Here is a 20,724-nt window from a genome sequence, read left to right on the forward strand (position 1 = left end):
GCATGTTTGTACGTTGCTGTTTAGCTAACGTGTGTATTTCCTGTATATATTTTCTGCTTCAGCCAGAGGAGTTTCTTTGAATCTCTAACACATTTTGATTTGTCTATACACTCCTGGCACCTTTGCTTGATGGGCATTCTTGTGGTTATTCCACAGCTACAGAGAAGCTACAAAGAGAAGGCACAATCTTACATTAGTGTTTGTATTTATAAAAAGTAGTGGTTTTTGTAAACTCACAGAAATGTACGCAAATGTAGGTGAATCTTTAATATTACTGTGCTGTATTAATTGAATTGGTCAGGACAGAATATGCAGATGACAGGATTCGTTCCCTTATATTTACTATATTTTTGTTTGTAGATTGTATTGCTTTTTGACAGTAAAGCTGGAGTTGAATGTAACGGTGATTTTTTTTTTTTTATATATATGTATATCATCAATAATAGTAAAATACTGTAGAAAGAGGAGGAAATAATCTAAATCTGAGTTTAATCAACAGTTCCAGCTTGATATAAAATTTTAGTAAAGTCAAAGGCTGTGTTCAATAGGTTTTGATTCAAAATACTGATTTAAATTCAAACTAAAAAAATAATGTTACAATATATACAAATAGTCATTCCATGTATTCCATTTTGTCTTATATTTTAGGCTTTTAAAAAAGTTGCTTGGCTTATAGACCAGCATGCTAATTCAGAGTTGGTAATTAGTTTCCAGGCTTGGTCTGCTGCAAATTCCTGCCTCTTGTATATCAATTCATGTTGCTGTACATATGTGAATATCTGTTTTCTTGTTCAACTGTGGAAGCACTTTCATTTTCTGTTTCAAAAATTATATAATTGATTAATTACTAAATTATAACTGAGGCCAGGGTGCAGTTTCTGGAGAGAAAGCTAGCTATCATTTTTATCTTGGAATGAACTATCTAAATAGATCACCCAGGACTAAATGTCAAATAATGTTCTTTCCAGATGTTACCAAAATCCCAGAAACTTCAAAGTCATGTTAAGGCTTAAATGTGAATTCAAATATTTTAACTGTGACCAAAACAAGATCTTTTTACTAACAGATTAGCAAGCACTTCTGTGTTTGTCTAATATTCTTACTATTTGGCAGTTTTCATATGAACTGCTTTACAAGCTTAGGAAATTAGTAATACTTGTATTTCCTTACTTCATAAATACATCTACTCATGCATATTTATTTAGGGGTGCAATTTATATAAACAGACTTTATACTACCTTGGGTGAGGGGAAAGAAAAAGAGATTGCCACATAACCGAGCTTTTCTTTCATTCCAGTCCTTTCTAAGACCCCACGTTGTCAAGATTCTGCAGGTTTTGGTGGCAATCGCTGTTCTGTTTCCATAACTCAGTTAGCTCCAGGCGGGACGTTGGGAAAACCAGCACCGTTGATAGAGCTCCATCCAGCTCCTGTGTCCTGGCTTTACTTAGGGGACACAGCTATTCTTACGGCACTCCTCTGTGAAGAACTGAATATGGAACTCTTAAAGTATGCTAGTATTTTCTTGCTGCTGATTTATTAAAAAATGGCATTAAAATCTGCATTTGTTCTGCAGTTTGTTGGGGTTTTTTTTAGTGCAGATTCAAATATTTAGAAAGTAAAGCTTTCTATGTATGGATTGGATGTAGTATAAACAGTGGCATTAGTGTCACTCCAAAATGTCTCATTACTGTGGACAGAACTTTTAGCAGGAAGTAGGTTAGCAAGGCTTTGTCCTGAGAATGAAGTTTCTCTTACATGTCTGCTTTGGTCTTTATCTGCTGTGATTTCCCATCGTGGTGTCAAGAATTTTCTCTTTCCCTCTCATCCTCTCAGATTCATTGGGAAAGCAGATAGTGAACTTTGCCAATGTGGTTGACAGCCTCAAATCTCTTGTAGGAACACAGCACTGCATTTTAGGCTATTGAACTGAGAGGAATAATTGGTATTGAACTCTCATCTCAATTTTACAGGCTTGTTCTGCTTCTGTGGCTTTTTAATGGATGTCATGAGTAAACAGGTTTTTTCTGATACATATAAAAATTCAATAATATAGTGGAGGTGCTAAATCCTTTTTGAACCTGGGAGGTGAACCTTTTCAAGAAGAACATCCTGCCATACATCTCTGCGATGATGTATGCTGATGCAATTTTCCATTTTCAGGGTGTTTGCACAAAGATATAGAATGGATTTGGGAATTTTGCCTCCATATCACTATAACCCGAGCCAGGTTTTACTGATCACCCCCAGCCTGTATCCATTTGCAGAACAGCAGCTGAGCCTCACTAGGAAATTAGACAGGCACAAAAAGTAGACTCAGATTACACTAATGAGCCCATTAAGTGAGGTATAGGGAGCCTGTCTGGCCAGAATGAGGAACTGAAAGAGATCTGGCTGTACTCCTTGCTTTATGTCTTTTACATTCTGTAGCCAATTTTCACCTTCTGTGTATTTATGGGGGGGGGAGGATGGTAGTTGCTTTTTTCTCCCCCTCCTTCTCTCCTGTATTCTCTTATTTGCAAAACGAAAAAAATATCTTATTCTTTTCCAACACTTGAGGGAGAAAACCTGACGCAATTGGTGTTTGCAGGCTATAAAGTTCATGACAAAGCACTAACAAAGCACATTTGCTTTCTAAAATCTTTCAAATGATAATGTCTGTTCAGTTATGCTCTCTGACTGTTTTACAGAACTCCTCATTTACTACATGGAAAGTCAAAGTGCAACAAAATTACTAATTTTTAAAATAGTCAGTAGAAACATCCAATAAAAACCTTGCAAAAACCTGCAGCAAATATTCCAGAGTTCCACCTGGTAGAACACTGGTAGAAGCCAGAAAGCTGGAGGGGCAGATGGTGCTGAGGGCTAATAGAGAGCTGGTAAAAGCAGCCCGGGCTTGCACAAGGAGCAGGTTGGCCTATGGTGGGCGGAGGATTTCCTAAGGCACCTTGGGAGATCCTGGAGACACCCAGTGGAGGGGCATGGGGAAGCAACCTGGGACAGACCCCTTGAACCTACTGAGTTCTTAGTGTAGGCAGTAGAAGGTGAGTAACCTTAGCCTCATTTTGAGCTGGAGTTTGGACTACCTGACTTCCAAAGGTGCCTCCCAAACTATTTTTTTTTTCCTCTGATTTCTGTAATCTTATTTTACATAACTGATTATAAATACAATACCAAAAATTGTATCGGAAATTGACACATTTTTTTTCTTCTCTAGCTGCAGTTGAAATAAACTAAATCTTCTGCTTTAGACATGGCATACATGTTCCCTGTGTGGAAAAAACAAATCCAATGTTTTCTTCTAACTTTCATGAAATGGGTCATAATTCACAATAATACTTTCTGCATTAATGAAAGTTTCATTGACGTAAAGACAGTGTTTGTATGGTCAGTCAGAGGGATCCCAATACATTGACCTTAATCTGATAGAGGTAAGGCATTCAAGGTAACTTTATTTTTCAATCAGTTTTACAGTGAAGTTATTGGAATGATGATAACAAAACTTGGAACCATGTAACAGTCTAAAATCTAAAAAATTCATAGCAAGTGCTACACCTGCATGAGTGGGAATAAATCACTTCAAGATGTTTTTGCAATGTGTGAGTACCGTGTACAAACTTTGAGTAATTTACGTGGAGCATTCTGATGTACGTGGCTTAACGGATGACTCTCTATTCTGTGCTTATAAGAGCCAAACTAATGCAAAATCCCATGTACGTGGATGTGTGCAGTTTCTTTGCTGTGCACAGTGCTTATGTACTTTGTAACATTGTGTGCATGTAATTTATTTATTACTGTATTAATAATTCATTAATACTAAATTATGAGGTCTGAACAAATTGTGGAGCAGTTCTGATTTGCTGCTGAGGCAGTCTCTCTGGATAGTAAATGAACTTTGAGAGGATATATTTTAATGGATCGGCAATGGATTCACCGTGAAAATTCCAGCACCTAGGTATAAAAAGGCGAAAGAAACACTCAACTTCTTTCCTTCCTCCTAGCCCTGAATCCTTTAATTTGCAGTGAAAAAGATCTTTAAAGGGAGGATTATCTATTTATTTTTATGAGAGAGAGAACTCAATTTGAAATTGTTGTTGGGTTGTCGAATTTTTCTATCAAAAGCTTGGTATAAGTTATTTCTCTCGTAAATGTTTTGTGTCTTTTGTAGCTATGACTGATTCCAAGAATTATCCTCCTTCCTAAAACCGGATAAATTTCACAAAATCCAGTGAGTTGCCTTCAAAAAAACAGAGGTTCATCGTGGTGTATCTTAGTAACTACTGAAAGCAGTTCTGTCAGATGTGGGGGTTCCCCCTGGCGCCAATGCAGAGGCTCAGCCATATGCCTTCAAGAATTCTTTCTCAGATAGCGCCCTTAATGGAATAACTAATTTATCTGAGGCATTTTGCTTCTATTTGGTATGTTCAGCTCCTCCTGTGTAATGTCTTTTTATCTAATGATTGGTAAGAACAACCAATCCGTAAATGTAGATTGTCTTCCAGGGTCACAGGCAGAGCTCTGTAGATATTAGCATGATGATAATACATTGCTAACAATGTGAGGAACATGTGTCTTCTATAAACAAAACCAAGAAAAGCTATATTGTTGTTTTAGTCAGCTCTGTGGACCCCAATAAATTTGTGATGATTAATGGAAAAATGTATTTGATCATAAAAGAACTTGGCCATTAGCAGTACCACTGTATAACAAGGAAGAAAAAAATAGCTAATCAACAAAATAGGTTATTCAGAACTCATACTATGTTTGATGTAGTGGTCTTGCCAGGCTTTAGTTAGACTAGTGTATCATATGGATTAACGTGAAACGCCCTTTTGTTTAAGGAGTGAATCCAGAGAGTTGAGATAGGCTCACCTCCTTTCATTCACTGCCACATGTTTGCTGGCATGGTGTGCAGTATGACCTAACTCTTCCTCCTATATTTACTTAATGTTGAGTTCTTCTCTCTCAGGGGAGACTCATTTAGAAGTGCAAGTCATTTAAAATTTCAGGTAGATCATATATTTGTTTAGAAAGATAATTAATTCCTTGCTTGCTTGCATTATATAGATATGAAGTTCCAGCTGCTGGAGGCAAGAAATTCTGCGTTTGTGTCTCTGAAGAAAAGCAGAACGTGGGTAATTTAAAGCAGTGACCTGTTTCAGGGGAAATAATATCCTTAAGTGGGAAGACATAAACCTCTTGTGTAATAATAATTGTTTGGATGCAGAGATCATTAGATTTATTTCAGATACTGCTGCTTTTTACTATTAGACCAGAAAATTCTTACCTGTAGAAATGTATAGAAATTTCTATATGCAAGAAGAAATGCATGTTCCTCTTCTCTAAGCTGTTTAAAATAATCTGCTTGCCATTGTTTCTAGATACACTTCCCCAGAATTAAAGCTCTCAATGAAGTGGAGATATTTCAGAACTTCTTTGGTTTGATTGGCTGGTTGCCTTTGGTTGTAGAGTAACACTGGCCTTCTCTGTGTGACTTTAATAAAGGTGGTAATTTACTGTAAGGTTGACTGATGCCTAGAGATTTCTGAAGCTCAGCTTTTTTCAGACAGTTTTTGGGAAGAGCTTCTGACTTACTCATAAATGTTTCAGTCTTAAACAGAGTGTTTTCAATCCATCGCTTTTATTCACAGCCCTGATTTTTGGGAGACTTAACTGAAACTTTCTCCAATAACATAGTACTGGGCATTGGACTGGTAGAGTAGCTGTGGGGTTTGTTTCTTTTTTTCCCTTTGGTTTTCATTTTACAAAACAATAGTGAAAAAGATCTCTGACAATACTACAGTTTACACACAAGCTTAAAACTACCTTTGATTTTGAACTCGACATGAATATATTTATGTAGTTTTGCAGTGAGGCTTCTTGCAACAGAATTAGATGTTAGGCCAAATGTTATATATCTTGTCTCCCTGTCCATTTTATTTTGTGGGAAGTTTGCATTTTATGCGTGGAAAAACACCTCTGCTTTTCATTGAACAAGTCCTTCTCCAAGTACGTCATTTAATATGTTAAAATATATTATCCTGGTTTTATATGCAACTGTAATACAAAGCAAATTCACTTCTTGTGAAAATTGTCGTTCTCCCATTAATTCAGAAAAGAAATGTTGCTTATTGTCTCCAAGTTTATAATTTCTAAATGTAGTTTCTTTGTAAATGTTCGCTCTTGATAACAAAGACTGTTGTGGAGACCTTAACCACTTTAAACATAGTTGAGGGTTTTTTTAAATCTCCTTCATGTGTTAATGGCAGTTGGGAGTGGCTTTGGATAAAACTAATTTCACATTAGTCAGGTAACATAATGCTGTATACAGTTATGCTTATTCTTCTGTTGTGTGAGAAAGCAGAGTAGCTGAGCGCCTTCCAATAAGTGGTTCCTTACGCAAGGAGGATCAGCATAATCAGTTTTAGATATTACGTTAAAAGCTTCAGTTCTGATATATATGCTAAATCGAATAAGAATTCTTAAGAACTTGGACCAAATTCTGGGTCTTAAGTTTGTTGTAACATAGCATTTGACAGATAATAAATGAACTTGTGAACTTGAAAGAAACATTTTTCCAATTGCTAATAGTGCAATTTCTGGATTTCTTTGTACATGTGTGTGAATATTAAGCTTATTCTGTGGATCAGAGTCCTGCTAAGGACCACACAGCTTTGTCAGAATCCCATTTGAAAAAAAAAAAAACCAACTCATTTTTATTTACTTCTTTCTGCTTCACAAAAAAAGAAAGATTATTCCTGGAAAAATATTCTTTTCAAGCAAAAAGTTTTTTTCTTTTTTTACTCATTTTAAAAATTGCATTATCCAAGAAAATGTGAAGTGAGCGCATGTGCTGGTGATGATGCCATGACTGCAATCTGTAAGGATTTCATAAATGTCTGGATTTTATGTAGGCAGAACATTTTAAAGCAATACTTCTGCCTATTGTGGCAATTCTTTTCTTCACAATTTCATTTCAAGGATATGTGCTTTTCTTTTTCAGCTGGCATTCATTCAGTGAAGGTGAAATCTGAGCCAGAGAGCTTCTGAAAATTTAATCTAGAAGTACTGTAGTACTTTCTTCTTTTCTGAAAGTGTTATTTATTGACTTCTTGGAATCACTGCAGCAAATCTATAATGTAAGAGAAATCTAACTCTGAAAAGCAACTTGCAATGTTGTCATTGCCATTCTTGTTTTTCTTGTACCTTTGAGCTCTTATTCTGTAAGTAAGGCCAAAGTAAGTAGTTCTGAAAAACCTTTTTTTTTAATTGGAGTTTTGTCTTTTTTTTAAACATTTTTATTCCTTCCTTTAAATTTGAATGCTTAAGGAAACAGACACCCTCCTGGAGAAGTTTTAAATTTCCTTTTAAATATCCTGCTAAACCTGCCTTTTCTAAAACTTTATTTTCCCTGTTGTACAAGAATAACATTTCTTTTTCACTGTGTTTTCACTAACTTCTCTTGGTGCAAAAACTTACAGGATTTAAATGATACAAGATCAAGTCTGTACAATTTCTGGATAAAATACATTTTGGATTATCATTTGGGGAATCTGGCAGTTACATCCTAAAGACTTCATATAGCTAAAGCGAAATGATTGGTGTATTCAGTTTTGTAACTGAACACAATTATTGGGTAATAAGTACTCTGTGTGAAGAAAACAAATTTATCCTGTATGATGTTTGCCCTTCCTTCATACTCTCTTTCAGCTAATGAATACAAGGAAACTAAATTACTGTGCAAGTACCATGATTATTTGAAAATACATATAGAGAGTATTGTTTCATAGCTTAATCTCTAAGCAGCTACAGTATGTTGTTATGTGGTATCCATAGAGATATTTAATTTTTCTATTTATCTTTTAAGCATCAAAACAAGGAGTTAGATGCATGCTTATTTAAAGCCACAGATAGAAATAGTGTTTAAAAGCTTTGACGGTTGTCTTTTTATGAATTTATACAGAAAAATTATCCAAACTTACAAAGGTAAAGGTCATAATGTTATTGATGTTTAGCATTATAAGTGGACAAATAGTGTGTGTACTGTTAGCATCTGCGCAGGAAATTATTTGAGAGGAGAAGGAAGAATACTAGATTTTTAAATTGTTGATTAGAGCAGATGCTTTCTAGATTAACCTGTTTTCCTAAGAACTTTCTGGATTTGTATTATAGCCTGCTTCTTGTTTTGCAAACAATCACAGAATAGTAATACTGAAGTAGCAGGGATAAAACCAGCTTATTTTCTGTAGAAACTGTAACACTCAGAAGGCTGCATCATTGAATAATGACAATACAGTAGTAGTAATGTAAATCTTAATTTATATAGTAAAATTCAATATCCCTGAAAAAAGCCATATTCTTTTATATACACACGTGCACAAAAAAGAGCATAGCAAAGAAAATATATGTAGGTTTGCTTATGACTCATCAAATTTGATCATTTGCTTAATTGAATTTCACTGTACCTCTTCACCCGCCTGTCATGGTAGTAGCTTCTTATTTTTAATTAATTTTCATGCATGTGAGACTTACATGGTTATTGAGACTCAGTAATTTTACCTGGCTTCTTTAGTATGCTGAAAACTTTATTCAAGTTTTTCAAATAGCACTATGAAACGTACCATAGTACAAAGAACATTGAAAATAATATTGTAAAGATTCATTGTTATGTTAGGGAATATAGAGTAGAAAGAGCAGATGTGTTGTTTTTAACTCTGAAAAATATGAAGATAAATATACTATGTCTATATGGGAAACACATTTCCTCAGTACTGAGGGTTTGTTGCTGTATGGTTTGGGTGTAAGTTTGACCATTATTTTTGTAAATGTTAAAATAAACATTTTGTAGATTCCTCTAGAAAAATATAAACAATGTGTTCGTGCTTTTCTTTTTTAGCCCAGTGGACTCAAGCTCAAAACCTCAAACTTCTACCTGTAAAATAATATAGCACTAGATTTAATACAACTTGGTGGAGAATGTCTTGGAGCGGCAATCTGTTTACATGTCAAATGTAGAAAATGGAGTAATAAGAGAGATGTACTGTTTCTAAAATGACGTAAATACGACCCTGATGCTTTTCTTTGTATACGTATTAAAAATATATTTTAAAAGATCATTTAAAATTATTCTTGCTCATTCAACCACATTCCATAAGCATATATTAATGTTTACATTAGTATTGGCTTACATTGTTATTGGCTTGTTACTGGACCCAGGAGTTTCCTTCTAGTGCTGTGCTACTAGATAGTTAGTGGTATGCAGCAGTTGTAATCTTTCATTTGTAACTCGCTTTTTCTGTCCTGCTTTATGGAGAATGTCTCCATTGAGGCTTACATGCACAATATAGCCATGTTGGATTAGAAGCCTATTTCTTAATAGTAAACTGAGAAAACAGGGGGTTTTATGTGTTGGTTTTTGGTTTTTTACTGTTGGTGGATTTTTTAATGTTGGGGGTTTTTTTGAGGGGTGGAAGCTTTCAGAAGGACCTTTGTGCGGTTTTTGGGGGGGAGGGGTGGTGGTGGTGTCAGTTTTAGTTTCTTCAGGATTCACATTCTTTCTTCTTTTCTGATTTGATTTGTTATTACCTCTTAGTTCGTAATACAGAAGCCATCAAGATTGCAGAAAAGAGAGGGGGAACATTTAAGTCATTAAACCAGTCCATCCACCTTCATAATTTTTTTTCACTCCATTTCTTTCTTGGATAAACTAATTTCCATGAGGTAATGATACAAGTGGCATCAGTTTGCTCCACAATGCTATAGACTTTATATATTTGCAGTACTTCAAAAAAATCGTGACAAGAAAATATGGTCACTGAACTGTAGCTCAAGATGTGTTTAATAGGTGTGGGGTTTTTTCCGAGCATGGGTTGTGATTAGGCTGCTAGGGTAAATCATTAATAGAAGAGATTCCTGTTATGTGTTGGAAAAGAACCTTTTTCTGTTTTATGTAAATACTGAGAGATGTGCTGCAGTCATTGGCTATGGTGTCTCTAGAGAGAAATACGGGAGTTCATCTCAGCCCTAAGGATACCACTTAAGCCTTGCTGAATAAACCAGTGGAATATGAACATGCAAGTGGAAAGATTGGTTTTCATTCTGACAACTTCTGTAACAACTCAGAAAAACTGCCATAAGGCCATAGTGGTATTTGGTAAAATGAACAGTCATGAACTTTTAGTTTTACATATTATAAACTTCTAAACAGTAAATTTAGCCTAAATGCATAGACAGACATAAGTTAGTGACATTTTTCAAGTGCATGTTTGATAACAAGTAGTTTCTGCAGGCATCATATTCATCACCTTCTGAGTCTACATTCATAAAGTCAACTAGAAAACTATTTTCAAAGTTTTGTAAAGTCTTTCTCCAAGTAATGACAACATCCTCCAAAAGACTATCTGAATGTTCTGGTATATATTTGTCTTATTCTGCAAGGGTGTCTCCTCTTTCTTTTTGTTGACATGTTTGTTTCTGCCTGTTTTGTTTCTGAAGATAGTAATCAAAACACAAAGTTGCATAAGTATTTCTTAGACTGCCAAGTATGCCCCTACTTGTTCGTAGGCATGGTGGACTGGTAAAAAAATTGGTAAAAAATAGAAAATTTCCTCAACTAACGTTAAGTTGACCTAAAGGTTACCTAAAAATTGACCTAGAAGAGGCAGATTTCTGGGAGTCATGGTGTCATGTGTTAATTGACTTTGGAGCTGTTACACTTCATGAAAAAGTATGTCATCATTTTTTTTCCTTTCCAGCACACCCCTACTATTGCGCTCACGCTGTCGTCAGAAAAAAAGTTATGTCTTTAGCCAACTCTCAGCTCCTGGGTAGAACAGGATTGGTCTGTGACATTTTTGGTGATAGAAGCCTATAGCAAATGAAGCAACTCATCTAAATCCGCTTCAGGTTTTTCTTCTTGGGAATTAGGCCTCCCAGCACCCTGACCAGTATTCACAATATTTCTGTACTGGCTGGCTGTGGCACCGCCCGTTTTGGTAGGGGGGGCTACAGGGCCAGCTTCTGTGAGGAGAGGCTGGGGCTGCCCTGTGCCAGCCACAGCCGGTTCTAGCCAGCTCCAGTGGACCCACTGCAGGGCACAGCTGAGCCCTCCAGCCAAGATGGTGGCGCCTGTGGGAAAAAACATCCAAGAAAGGGCAAAATGCTACATGTGACATGTAGTGTGAGGAAAAAAGTGTGAGAAACAGCCCTGTGAACACCAAGGTCAGTGAAGAAGGAGGGGGAGGAGGAGGGGCTCCAGGCGCTGGAGCAGATTCCCCTGAAGCCTGTGGGACAGGCCATGGTGAAGCAGGTGTTTCACTGCAGCCCATGGAGGAGCATGCCAGAGCAGATATCCATACTGCAGCCTGCGCTGGAGCAGGTGGATATTCCTTGAAGGAACTGTGACACGTGGAGAGCCCACGTTGGAGCAGTCTTATCCTGAAGCCCTGCAGCCTGTAGGAAGGACCCACGCTGGAGAAAAATGTGAGGAGGAAGGAGCGGCAGGGAGGAACTGCAGTGGTCTGACCCCAGCCCCCCATTCCCCATCCTCCCCATGCCACTCGGAGAGGGAGGAGGTGTAGGAGTTGAGAATGAAGGACTGAAGTTGAGCCTCGAAAAAAGGGACAAGGGGGGGGAAAGTCTTTTAGGTTTTGTCTGTGTTTCTCACCATCCAAATCTGTTTTAATTGGCAAAAAATTATTTTGCCCCAAGTGGAATCTGTTTTGCCCATGACAGTAAGTGATCTCCCTGTCTTTATCTTGACACACGTGCTTTTTCACTTTATTCTCCCCCACCCTGCTTCCTTTTGAGGAGTGGGAGTGAGAGAGCAGCTGGCTGGGAGTCTGGCAGCCAGCCAAGGTCAGCCCACCACAGTGTTGTGTTGACAAAGGCTACAACACTTACCGATGTCAGCAAGCAGGGCTGGATTCCATTTTGTCTCTGTTCATAAAATTGGTGTATTCTGAAGATATTGCGCCCATGGGTGTTAACTGCGCTCTCACTGTAGAAAATAGAAACCTAGAAAGAAATGATCTATTGAAAACTTACTGTTTGTTGTAATTTAATCAGTTTATTATTTTTAGGTCTTTTGTATATCTGGCTTTAGAGAGAGTACTGTAACTTTGGGGAGAGTATGCCATGTTTTTTATATAAATCTAGAACCCTTCATCATAACTTCCTTGATTATGGAGCATAGCACCACCAGTTACAGTTAAAAATCAGGAAGATGCAAGTCAGGAAACCCAAAAAGGGAAATTTTTTCAGCCCGATTCCTTTCTGCTTGTGCATATGGCTTTAAATATAGAATGCGTTTATGTAGTACCTGTCATTAGTTTAGCAAGCATAGTATAAGCCACCAGATGGAGTAGTGTTGCCATCAGAAATGAAAAGTGTAATAGAAAGGGCATGGTTTTTCTTTCTACTTTTGTAATATAAGTTGCAAGGTTTTTTTAAGGTACTGTGCCAACTTGGTGTATAAATCCGTATGTTAGAACTTGTAACCATTGACTGCAGTACATAGCTGTGTTAACACATTTCTTATTTTTTCACAATAAGGTGTGTTTTAACTTAATGTTTAGGCTAGGAATGCGAGAATGTTTTTCCTTTTTTCTTGTTGTGAGGTTTGTATTAACCTGAGTGGACAAACTGTATGCAATTTGATCCTTTTATTTTTTCCTTTCATTTTTTTCCTTGCATCATAACATGTATCTGTTTGCCATGTCATTACGTTAGGCAAGCTAAGGTAGCTAATTTTCTATTAAGTATCTGACAATTAATTCAAATACTTCTTGCTACAGTCCTTTAGAATTAGAAAAGAGGCAGATGATGACTATGCCAAAAGCTTTTATTTGGGGATTTTTGTTGCTGTTGCCCTCTATTTTCTGTTTCTTTTTTTTCTTATGTTCTCCTAGGATCTTCTTGCACGAGAGCCTAAAAGCATTTAAAGTTTGCAGAATGAAAAGATGGCACAGGCAATGCTGGTACCACCCGGATCTGACAGCTTCTTCTATTTCACCAAGGAATCTCTTGCAGCTATTGAAAAACGTATTGCTGATGAAACATCTCGTAACAAAGACGAGCATAAAGATGATGGTGGTCATGAAGAAAATCATCCAAAGCCAAGTAATGACTTGGAGGCAGGAAAGACACTGCCATTTATTTATGGTGATATTCCTCCAGGAATGGTGTCTGAGCCCCTGGAGGACTTGGATCCATATTATATCAATAAAAAAGTAAGTGTTTTATGTTAAGAGTGTAATTAGAACACTCCTGTTGAACTATAAAGTGATAAATGCTCTGATGTGGACGTAGCCAGAAGCTCTGGTTGAAAGTATTATGCAGTATGTGATATCATGTTAATTATTTTGAATACACTATAAGTATGACTGTAACTCTTCTGCTTAAGTTGCCTTTTTTTTAAAAGAGCTTTTATTTTAATGTCTGAGGATATTTTGAGTTAGTGGATTTTGCATTAGATGCCCTTTAATCTCTTCAAATCTGATTGAATGCTGAAGCATTTGAAAACTTCCTCTCTATCTGGCTACTCTGTTCCTGGGGTTTCTAGGAAACGTAAATGGTACCTGGGTAGTTCAGTAGTTCAGTAATAGTAGTACTGAATAGTAGTAGTAGTACTGAATAGTAGTAGTACTGAATAGTAGTAGTAGTACTGAATAGTAGTAGTAGTACTGAATAGTAATAGTGAATAGTAATAGTAGTACTACTGGGTAGTTCAGTAGTTCATAAATGGTACCTGTGTAGTTCTAGTTCAGTAGAGTAGTTTTTGGACAAAGTGCTCATTCAGTCATCTGCCAGAACGATTGACTGTCAAACATTCCTTGAAATCTCATAGAAATATTTGTTTTACAAAAAGTTAAATGTTAAACTCTATTTGACTAGGGAGGGACATAAAAAAAAAAAAAATTATTATCCCATATTGCCAGCTTCATGTGATGTGATTTCTGTGGATTGGTGACAGCTTGTGTCACTGTCCTGGTTTTGGCTGCGATAGAGTTAATCTTCTTCCTAGTAGCTGGTATAGTGCTGTGTTTCGGATTTAGCATTAGAATAATGTGATAACACACTGATGTTTGTTGCTAAGCAGTGTTTATATTAAGTCAAGGACTTTTCAGCTTCCCCTGCTCTGCCAGTGAGGAGGTGCACAAGAAGTTGGGAGGGAGTACAGCCAGGACAGCTGACCCAAACTGGCCAAAGGGCTATTCCATACCATATGATGTCATGCTCAGTATATAAACTGGGGGAGTTGGCGGGGGGGCAGTGATTGCTGCTTGGGGACCAGCTGGGTGTTGGTCGGCGGGTGGTGAGCAGTTGCAGCACTTGGGTTTTTTTTCCCTGGGTTTTGTTTCTCTCTCTCTCTCTTGTTGTTTTCCTTTTCATTACCATTTATTTTTATTATTAATATTATTATTGTTGTTATTATTAGATTTTATTTCAATTATTAAACTGTTCTCATCTCAACTCACAAGTTACTTTTGCTCTTCAGATTCTCTTCCCCATCCCACCGGGGTGGGAGGATAAGCGAGTGGCTGTGTGGTGCTTAGTGCTGGCTGGGGTTAAACCATGACAGTCACTTACAGATGCGAGTTCGTTATGCTAGAGTTTGCTTCAGGACCATTGCAACTGTTCTGAGTCTCATGGGGAGGATTTGATTTTTCCGGCCAGTTACGTTTTTCCTGATGATTTTAATCATCAGGATGATTTTAATACCAATTTCCCAGCAAGCAATCCCTCCCCACACTGGCCTGTGAGGAATGTGAAGACAGTACACTGGTAGAAAAATTTGAGGTCATATGCCCTCAATAATAATATGTTACAGATCAAGGAAGTTCTTGAAAGTTTCTGCATCATTCCTCTTAGAATCACTTTACATCTGCGTGGATGCAAAGTTTTCCCAGAAATTTTATATAAATGCTGTGGGGTTTTTTAATGTAAAAGAGGATTTGTGGCTCAGTATCAGTTCAGCGAGACAGTATAAAAGTAACATTCACGTTAGTAGCCCCACATTCACTTCTCACGTGGGACTGAGTGTAAAGACTAAAACCGTGTACTTTGAGTTTCAAGTCTCAATTGGGTCTGTGTAATAGGCCCAATATAGGCCTGAAGACAAAAATCTAAATTTATATATATGTACTGTAATGCAGGTCAGTTTCTATTATAGATATAATGATAACAACTGGAAAAAAAAGCAAGGGTGATGACTTTGGCAAGTACAGATGAAGAGAAGATGGTTTTATGTAGGCATAAGAAGTGGAATGATGTTCAGAATGAAAGCAAAATTGAGTTTACATTAAAAAGGCAATACAAAATAAGCAGCGAGTGGTTATTTTATTGTGTAAATCAATAAAGTGCTTGTTGAATTAAAAACACAGAACAGGTTCTTGAAATGAGTACTGGATAATCAACAGATTAGTATCTTGCATGTGAGTAAGTGACCGGAGAGCTATATTACCTCTGTAAGAAACAACCAAGTTAAAGCTTTTCTGGTACAGAATGTTGAAGACTAATAATCAGATGTAGTTGTTTTAGTTATTTTAGTTTTTGTTGTTTCAACTTCACGAACACTACTGTCAAATGATCTGTTTGTTTTACAATAGAGTATCATTAGAAAACAGAGATTCAATGTTAAAACCTGCTTATTTCCGGATATTAGCCTTTTGGGAGAATAATCATATGTAGATTGAATTAAGATTTCATTAGATGACATTTTCATTGTGCTCCTAGTCAAAATCAAAAATGGTTGCATAAAGGGTACTAGTGATGACTGCACGGGCAATAAACGCAGTAAAGCCTTTAAAAGCCAAGGATGTCTCACCTCAAAAGCAGTTTTAAAGTGCTGAAATGGTTAAATAGTTGCTTGTAAGTGTCCAAAAATGATTAATTAGGTGCTTTGTTTTGCATTGCCAGCTTTGATCTGAAGTGCAAGTAATATAGCTGGATTAATTTTAAATGTTAAAAATGACAAATTTTTAATTCTATTTTTAATGTAATTACATAATCCTGGAAAATGCTGAAATGCAGATTTTGTTTAAGAGCACAGAGACAGAGACGGTATGGCGTTCAATTTTCATTGCTCATGTGAAAATTTAGAATCTGATATTTGCTTGTATAATTCTACTGAAAATAAATTCGGCTACTTACATCTGTGTAAGTGCAGCCTCTATTTATGGCAAGGTTGCTAACATGTATCCTTAATTTCCTATTTCCTATTCCCCCCCTTATTTTTTTTAAAGACATTTATAGTATTGAATAAAGGGAAGACAATCTTCAGGTTCAGTGCCACACCTGCCTTGTACCTTTTATCTCCTTTCAATATTATTAGAAGAATAGCCATTAAGATTTTGGTGCATTCATATCCTTTTCAAGTGGCTTGTTAAAAATTATTACTGGTCTTTTTTAATATTTAATAATATTGGGGGTTTTGGTTTAGTGTTTAAATGTGTTCCTGCCCTTAATTCTTTCTGTCAAAAGGAATCAGAGCTAAGATTTGTCGCTTTGACCCTCTGATTAAATTCAAGAGGAAGAGATGCACAGCATGTATACCTAGATTACAGAGTTACTGGTAAAGCCATCATTATTGTGAAACATCTTTTCATTATTTATGACATTGCTAGTGATAGTAAACTGATTTGTATCATATATGTTGTCAGTATTCTATAGCCTGGTCAATTCCTCATGTTTTGTGTGATGCAAATTCAACATTAAAAAAGAATATGTTCCTTAACTACAGTCAACATTCTTCAGCATGCTCATTATGCTCACTATTTTGACAAACTGTGTATTTATGACATGGAGTAACCTTCCAGACTGGACAAAGAATGTAGAGTAAGTATACTTAAATTAGCTAATAATTTTTCAAGTGGTTTAAAAATGAAAAGCTAAATTAAGAGCTAGACCATGTAGTTTTACTTACCCTTGTGTGTAATACCAGTATTCTCCTTTTTCTAGCCTGGAATTTGAACCTAGCAGTGACTCAAAGCAGCATAGGCCTGCAAGCTCTAGGAAGGAAAGAAGCTGTGATATTGTTAACCTTTTTCTCTGAACAAAACTCTGATTAATACTCTTGTTCAGAATGTTTGTACAAGTAACGTTTTTATGCATTCTCCCTCTTGAACTGTTCCTTTAGCATTTTTATTAAAAAAGAAAAAAAAAACGAAAAAAAAGGAAGAAAATAGCCATTCAACCTAAAATTACTGCTTTTCAGTGTGGAAGATGCTTTCTGTAGACCCTATGAAGCACTTTCCTTTTGTGTAACAAAATCTAAAAATGGGACACACACTCTCTTTAAAGAAAATACCTCTGCTGAGGATTGTTGTTTGACATTCTCAAGTCTACCTGGTCAGCCATCAAATAACTTTAATAAACACTAGGTTCACTTACCCATGGATTTTATTTCTGACATGGCAACCATGCTGAAATGTTCATTTGAGCAAAAGTATTTTCTTCATGTTAGTCATGATTATTATTATTTGTGCTGAAATTTCAAAATCTTATATGCCAGAAACTGCAAAAATATGTTTCAAATAAATAAATAAATACATCCAATTATCTTACAGAAGAATGGTGGGAAAACAGTCATAGTTTATGTGAGTTTGTAGCTGCTATTACAGTGCGTGTACTAACCACTGGTTTGGGGTGATTTTCCTTTATGCCTGTGATGTTGTATCACTGAACGACAATCTTTAACTTTTGCTTGGATGTTTTCTTATAGGTACACTTTCACTGGAATTTATACTTTTGAATTTCTGGTAAAAATCCTTGCAAGAGGCTTCTGTATAAATGATTTTACTTGCCTTCGTGACCCCTGGAACTGGCTTGATTTTGTTGTCATTTCCTTTGCGTAAGTATACAATTCTTTTTAAGTACAATATCAGTTAGAACTTTTTTGAACCTGTAATTGTTTGGGTTATCTTAGCTCATTTAAAATGAATTGTAGTTGAATTGTGTTTCAACTTCTTCCATTTTAATATTTTACACTAATGTAGCACACAGCAGAATTAGTGGACTATCCCACAGTACAAAAGAGAAGTTACCACTGAACAATCAATTTTAAATGGTATTTAAACAATAAAATCAGGGAAATCCATTTCATTTTTAATTTGCATTCAATAGAAATACTTAAGGGTGTGTTTCTTAGGGAAAACTTAATTGAAACAGGAAAATATGAATGCAAGTCTTTCATTTAAAGTTGTCCCTTCCAAAAAAAATAGTCTGGATTACAGGTCCAGGTAAGTAGTATACACTCTACCTTAATTCTGAATAACTGTGATTTAATCCTACAGGTATGTAACAGAATTTGTAAACCTAGGCAGTGTTTCAGCTCTTCGAACTTTCAGAGTATTGAGAGCTTTGAAAACTATTTCTGTAATCCCAGGTAAGAAGTAACTGTGTAAAATGGTAAGCCCTCTCCATCACCTCTGTTTAATTTTGTGTGTGCTGTCATTGTGTTTGTGTGTGAACTCCCCTATTACAGATATGTGACAGAGTTTGTGGACCTGAGCAATGTCTCAGTGTTGAGAACATTCAGAGTTCTCCAAGCTTTGAAAACAATATCGGTCATTCCAGGTGAGAGCTAGGTTAAACACTGAGGCTGACTGAAACTCCACAGAAGCTGAACTCATATTTTTAACAGAAGCATCCAGGTTTTAGTCTTAATTTCAATTTGATTCCCTTTTCTGATTCTCTAGAACACTCAGCCTCAGAGTTTAATACGTTCTTGCATGAGTAATGGAATTACATAGCCTGTGTATATTTCCATTTCATGATGTCAAATTTTCTGTCCCACATTAAGGATCAAAATTAATTCTTTTCATTTTTCTCTTACTAATGTGAATGTTACTATTTATCGAAGACATTTGAGATTGAAAATTTCTGTCACAACAAAGTCTGTTGTAAAAGTTGAATCCCTGACAAAGACAAAGGAATAAGATAATAAAGAGTAGCATGGGAATTGCATGATGTGTTTATTACCTTAAGATGCCTATCTTCACCAAACCCCATCTCCAGTTGAACAGGATGCAATAGAATGCAATCATTAAAATTTCTACTACAATGCAATTGTGTTCTGGTTTTGTTTGCTGTTATACAACCAATATATTATGTATTGGAATGGAACACTGGCAAAAGGTTTGGAGCAAGAGGTATCAAGAAGAAAATAAAATGAACAATTTTCTTTCCATGTAAACTACATGTATAGAGATCATGAATAAAAAGTTACTTCTTCATTTGAAGAGCAGGTGCTTTGGAATGTGTACCATTCATTCCCATTCATATTTTCAAATTAATTTGTCAGGCACGGTGAGACTTATTGGTACCTTTTTCCTTTGGAAAAAATTTTAAGAGTATTTTTGTGAAGCTGTGCATGATATTTAATAGTGTGTTGGAGTAGTTCACATTGCATTTTAGCTTAGGTAAATATTTAATATTATAATAAAAATCCTCCTCTGTTTGCAGGCTTGAAAACTATTGTTGGAGCCTTAATTCAGTCTGTGAAGAAGCTCTCGGATGTAATGATTTTGACTGTGTTTTGCCTGAGTGTATTTGCACTGATAGGACTGCAGCTGTTCATGGGCAATTTGAAGAATAAATGCTTGTTATGGCCATCAGAAAATTCAACATCTTTTGAAAAATACGTAGCTCCGTACTTTAATGGTACAGTGTTTGATTGGACGGCATACATTGAGAATGAAAGTAAGAAATACTGTTGTAACTTGCTAAAATTTTTGTGTATAAACACACACACACAAAAGATTACTGTTTCATACTATAGGCTAAAGATAAAAATCAATTAAATAGGATGACAAAGAGTAGGGATTTTTATGAATTGCCTCCCAAACTCACACTGACATGATTCTTCTTTCCATTAACTGCACTTAGAAACGTATTTATAGGGTTAGGGTGGTTTTAGGATCACAGAATCATGTAGGTTGGACAGGATCTCCACAGTCCAGACCAACTGCTGCTCAGCTGCAGGTCAAGTTAGAGCAGACTGCTCAGTGCCATGTCCAGTCAAGTTTTTAATATCTCCAAGGACTGAGATACCACAGCCTCTCTGGGCAGCCTGTTCCAGTGTTTGGCCAGTCTCACGGTAACTTTTTAAATATCAATTCAGAGTTTCCCATGCTCAGACTTTTGCTAGTTGCCTCTTATCCTTCCAGTGTGCACCTCTGAGAAGAGTCAGGCTCCATCTTCATTACAGTCTTTCATGTGATACTTGTAGGTAGCATGAAGGTCCCCCCCCCACACACCTTAGCCTTCTCAAGGCTGAACAAAAACAATTCTCTTACCCTCTCCTTGTATCTTTAGGTTAAAAATAAGACAGAGAAGCACTAGATAAACATCAGAGATTTCCTAGTTAAGATGTACTTTTATTATTAGGTAGGGGTAAGAAACCTATTGCTCTCTGTGAAATAAAGAACTCACTAGGCAAGTAGAGATGTTGGGGAAGTAAATGGTATTTGTCTGTAGGACCTATTGTTGTTACTAAGGGGGTTGACAAAGACATCTTTATCCAGCTATTTTTCAATAGTCTTAATCTCTGCAGACTGAAGTGATAACGTTCAGGCTGGTTCAGAAACACACAGATATTTATTTTTTTTATTTGTCATTTTAAGTGATAGCACCAGTAAAGTTGTAATACACAATCAACCATGAGCTGTCTTATAACAACTTTTAATTGCCAAAAATTTGATTCATTTTTATGTTTATGTTTGTG

At 36.3% G+C, this 20,724-nt stretch overlaps 1 protein-coding gene across 1 annotated transcript in view; it reads left to right on the forward strand.

Moving 5' to 3' along the window:
• LOC142414276 (sodium channel protein type 2 subunit alpha-like) overlaps positions 1-20,724 on the forward strand; it is an 82,686-nt gene that overhangs the window by 17,583 nt on the left and 44,379 nt on the right. Inside the window, exons 2-7 of the mRNA XM_075511288.1 lie at positions 12,908-13,228; positions 16,244-16,362; positions 16,746-16,835; positions 17,722-17,850; positions 18,293-18,384; positions 19,464-19,700. Of these exons, the coding sequence (XP_075367403.1) occupies positions 12,959-13,228; positions 16,244-16,362; positions 16,746-16,835; positions 17,722-17,850; positions 18,293-18,384; positions 19,464-19,700 (937 nt within the window). The 5' untranslated portion in view covers positions 12,908-12,958. The remainder of the gene's footprint in view (positions 1-12,907; positions 13,229-16,243; positions 16,363-16,745; positions 16,836-17,721; positions 17,851-18,292; positions 18,385-19,463; positions 19,701-20,724) is intronic.

This window comes from Mycteria americana, chromosome 9 (assembly GCF_035582795.1).
Source record: "Mycteria americana isolate JAX WOST 10 ecotype Jacksonville Zoo and Gardens chromosome 9, USCA_MyAme_1.0, whole genome shotgun sequence".
Taxonomy (NCBI): Eukaryota; Metazoa; Chordata; class Aves; order Ciconiiformes; family Ciconiidae; genus Mycteria; species Mycteria americana.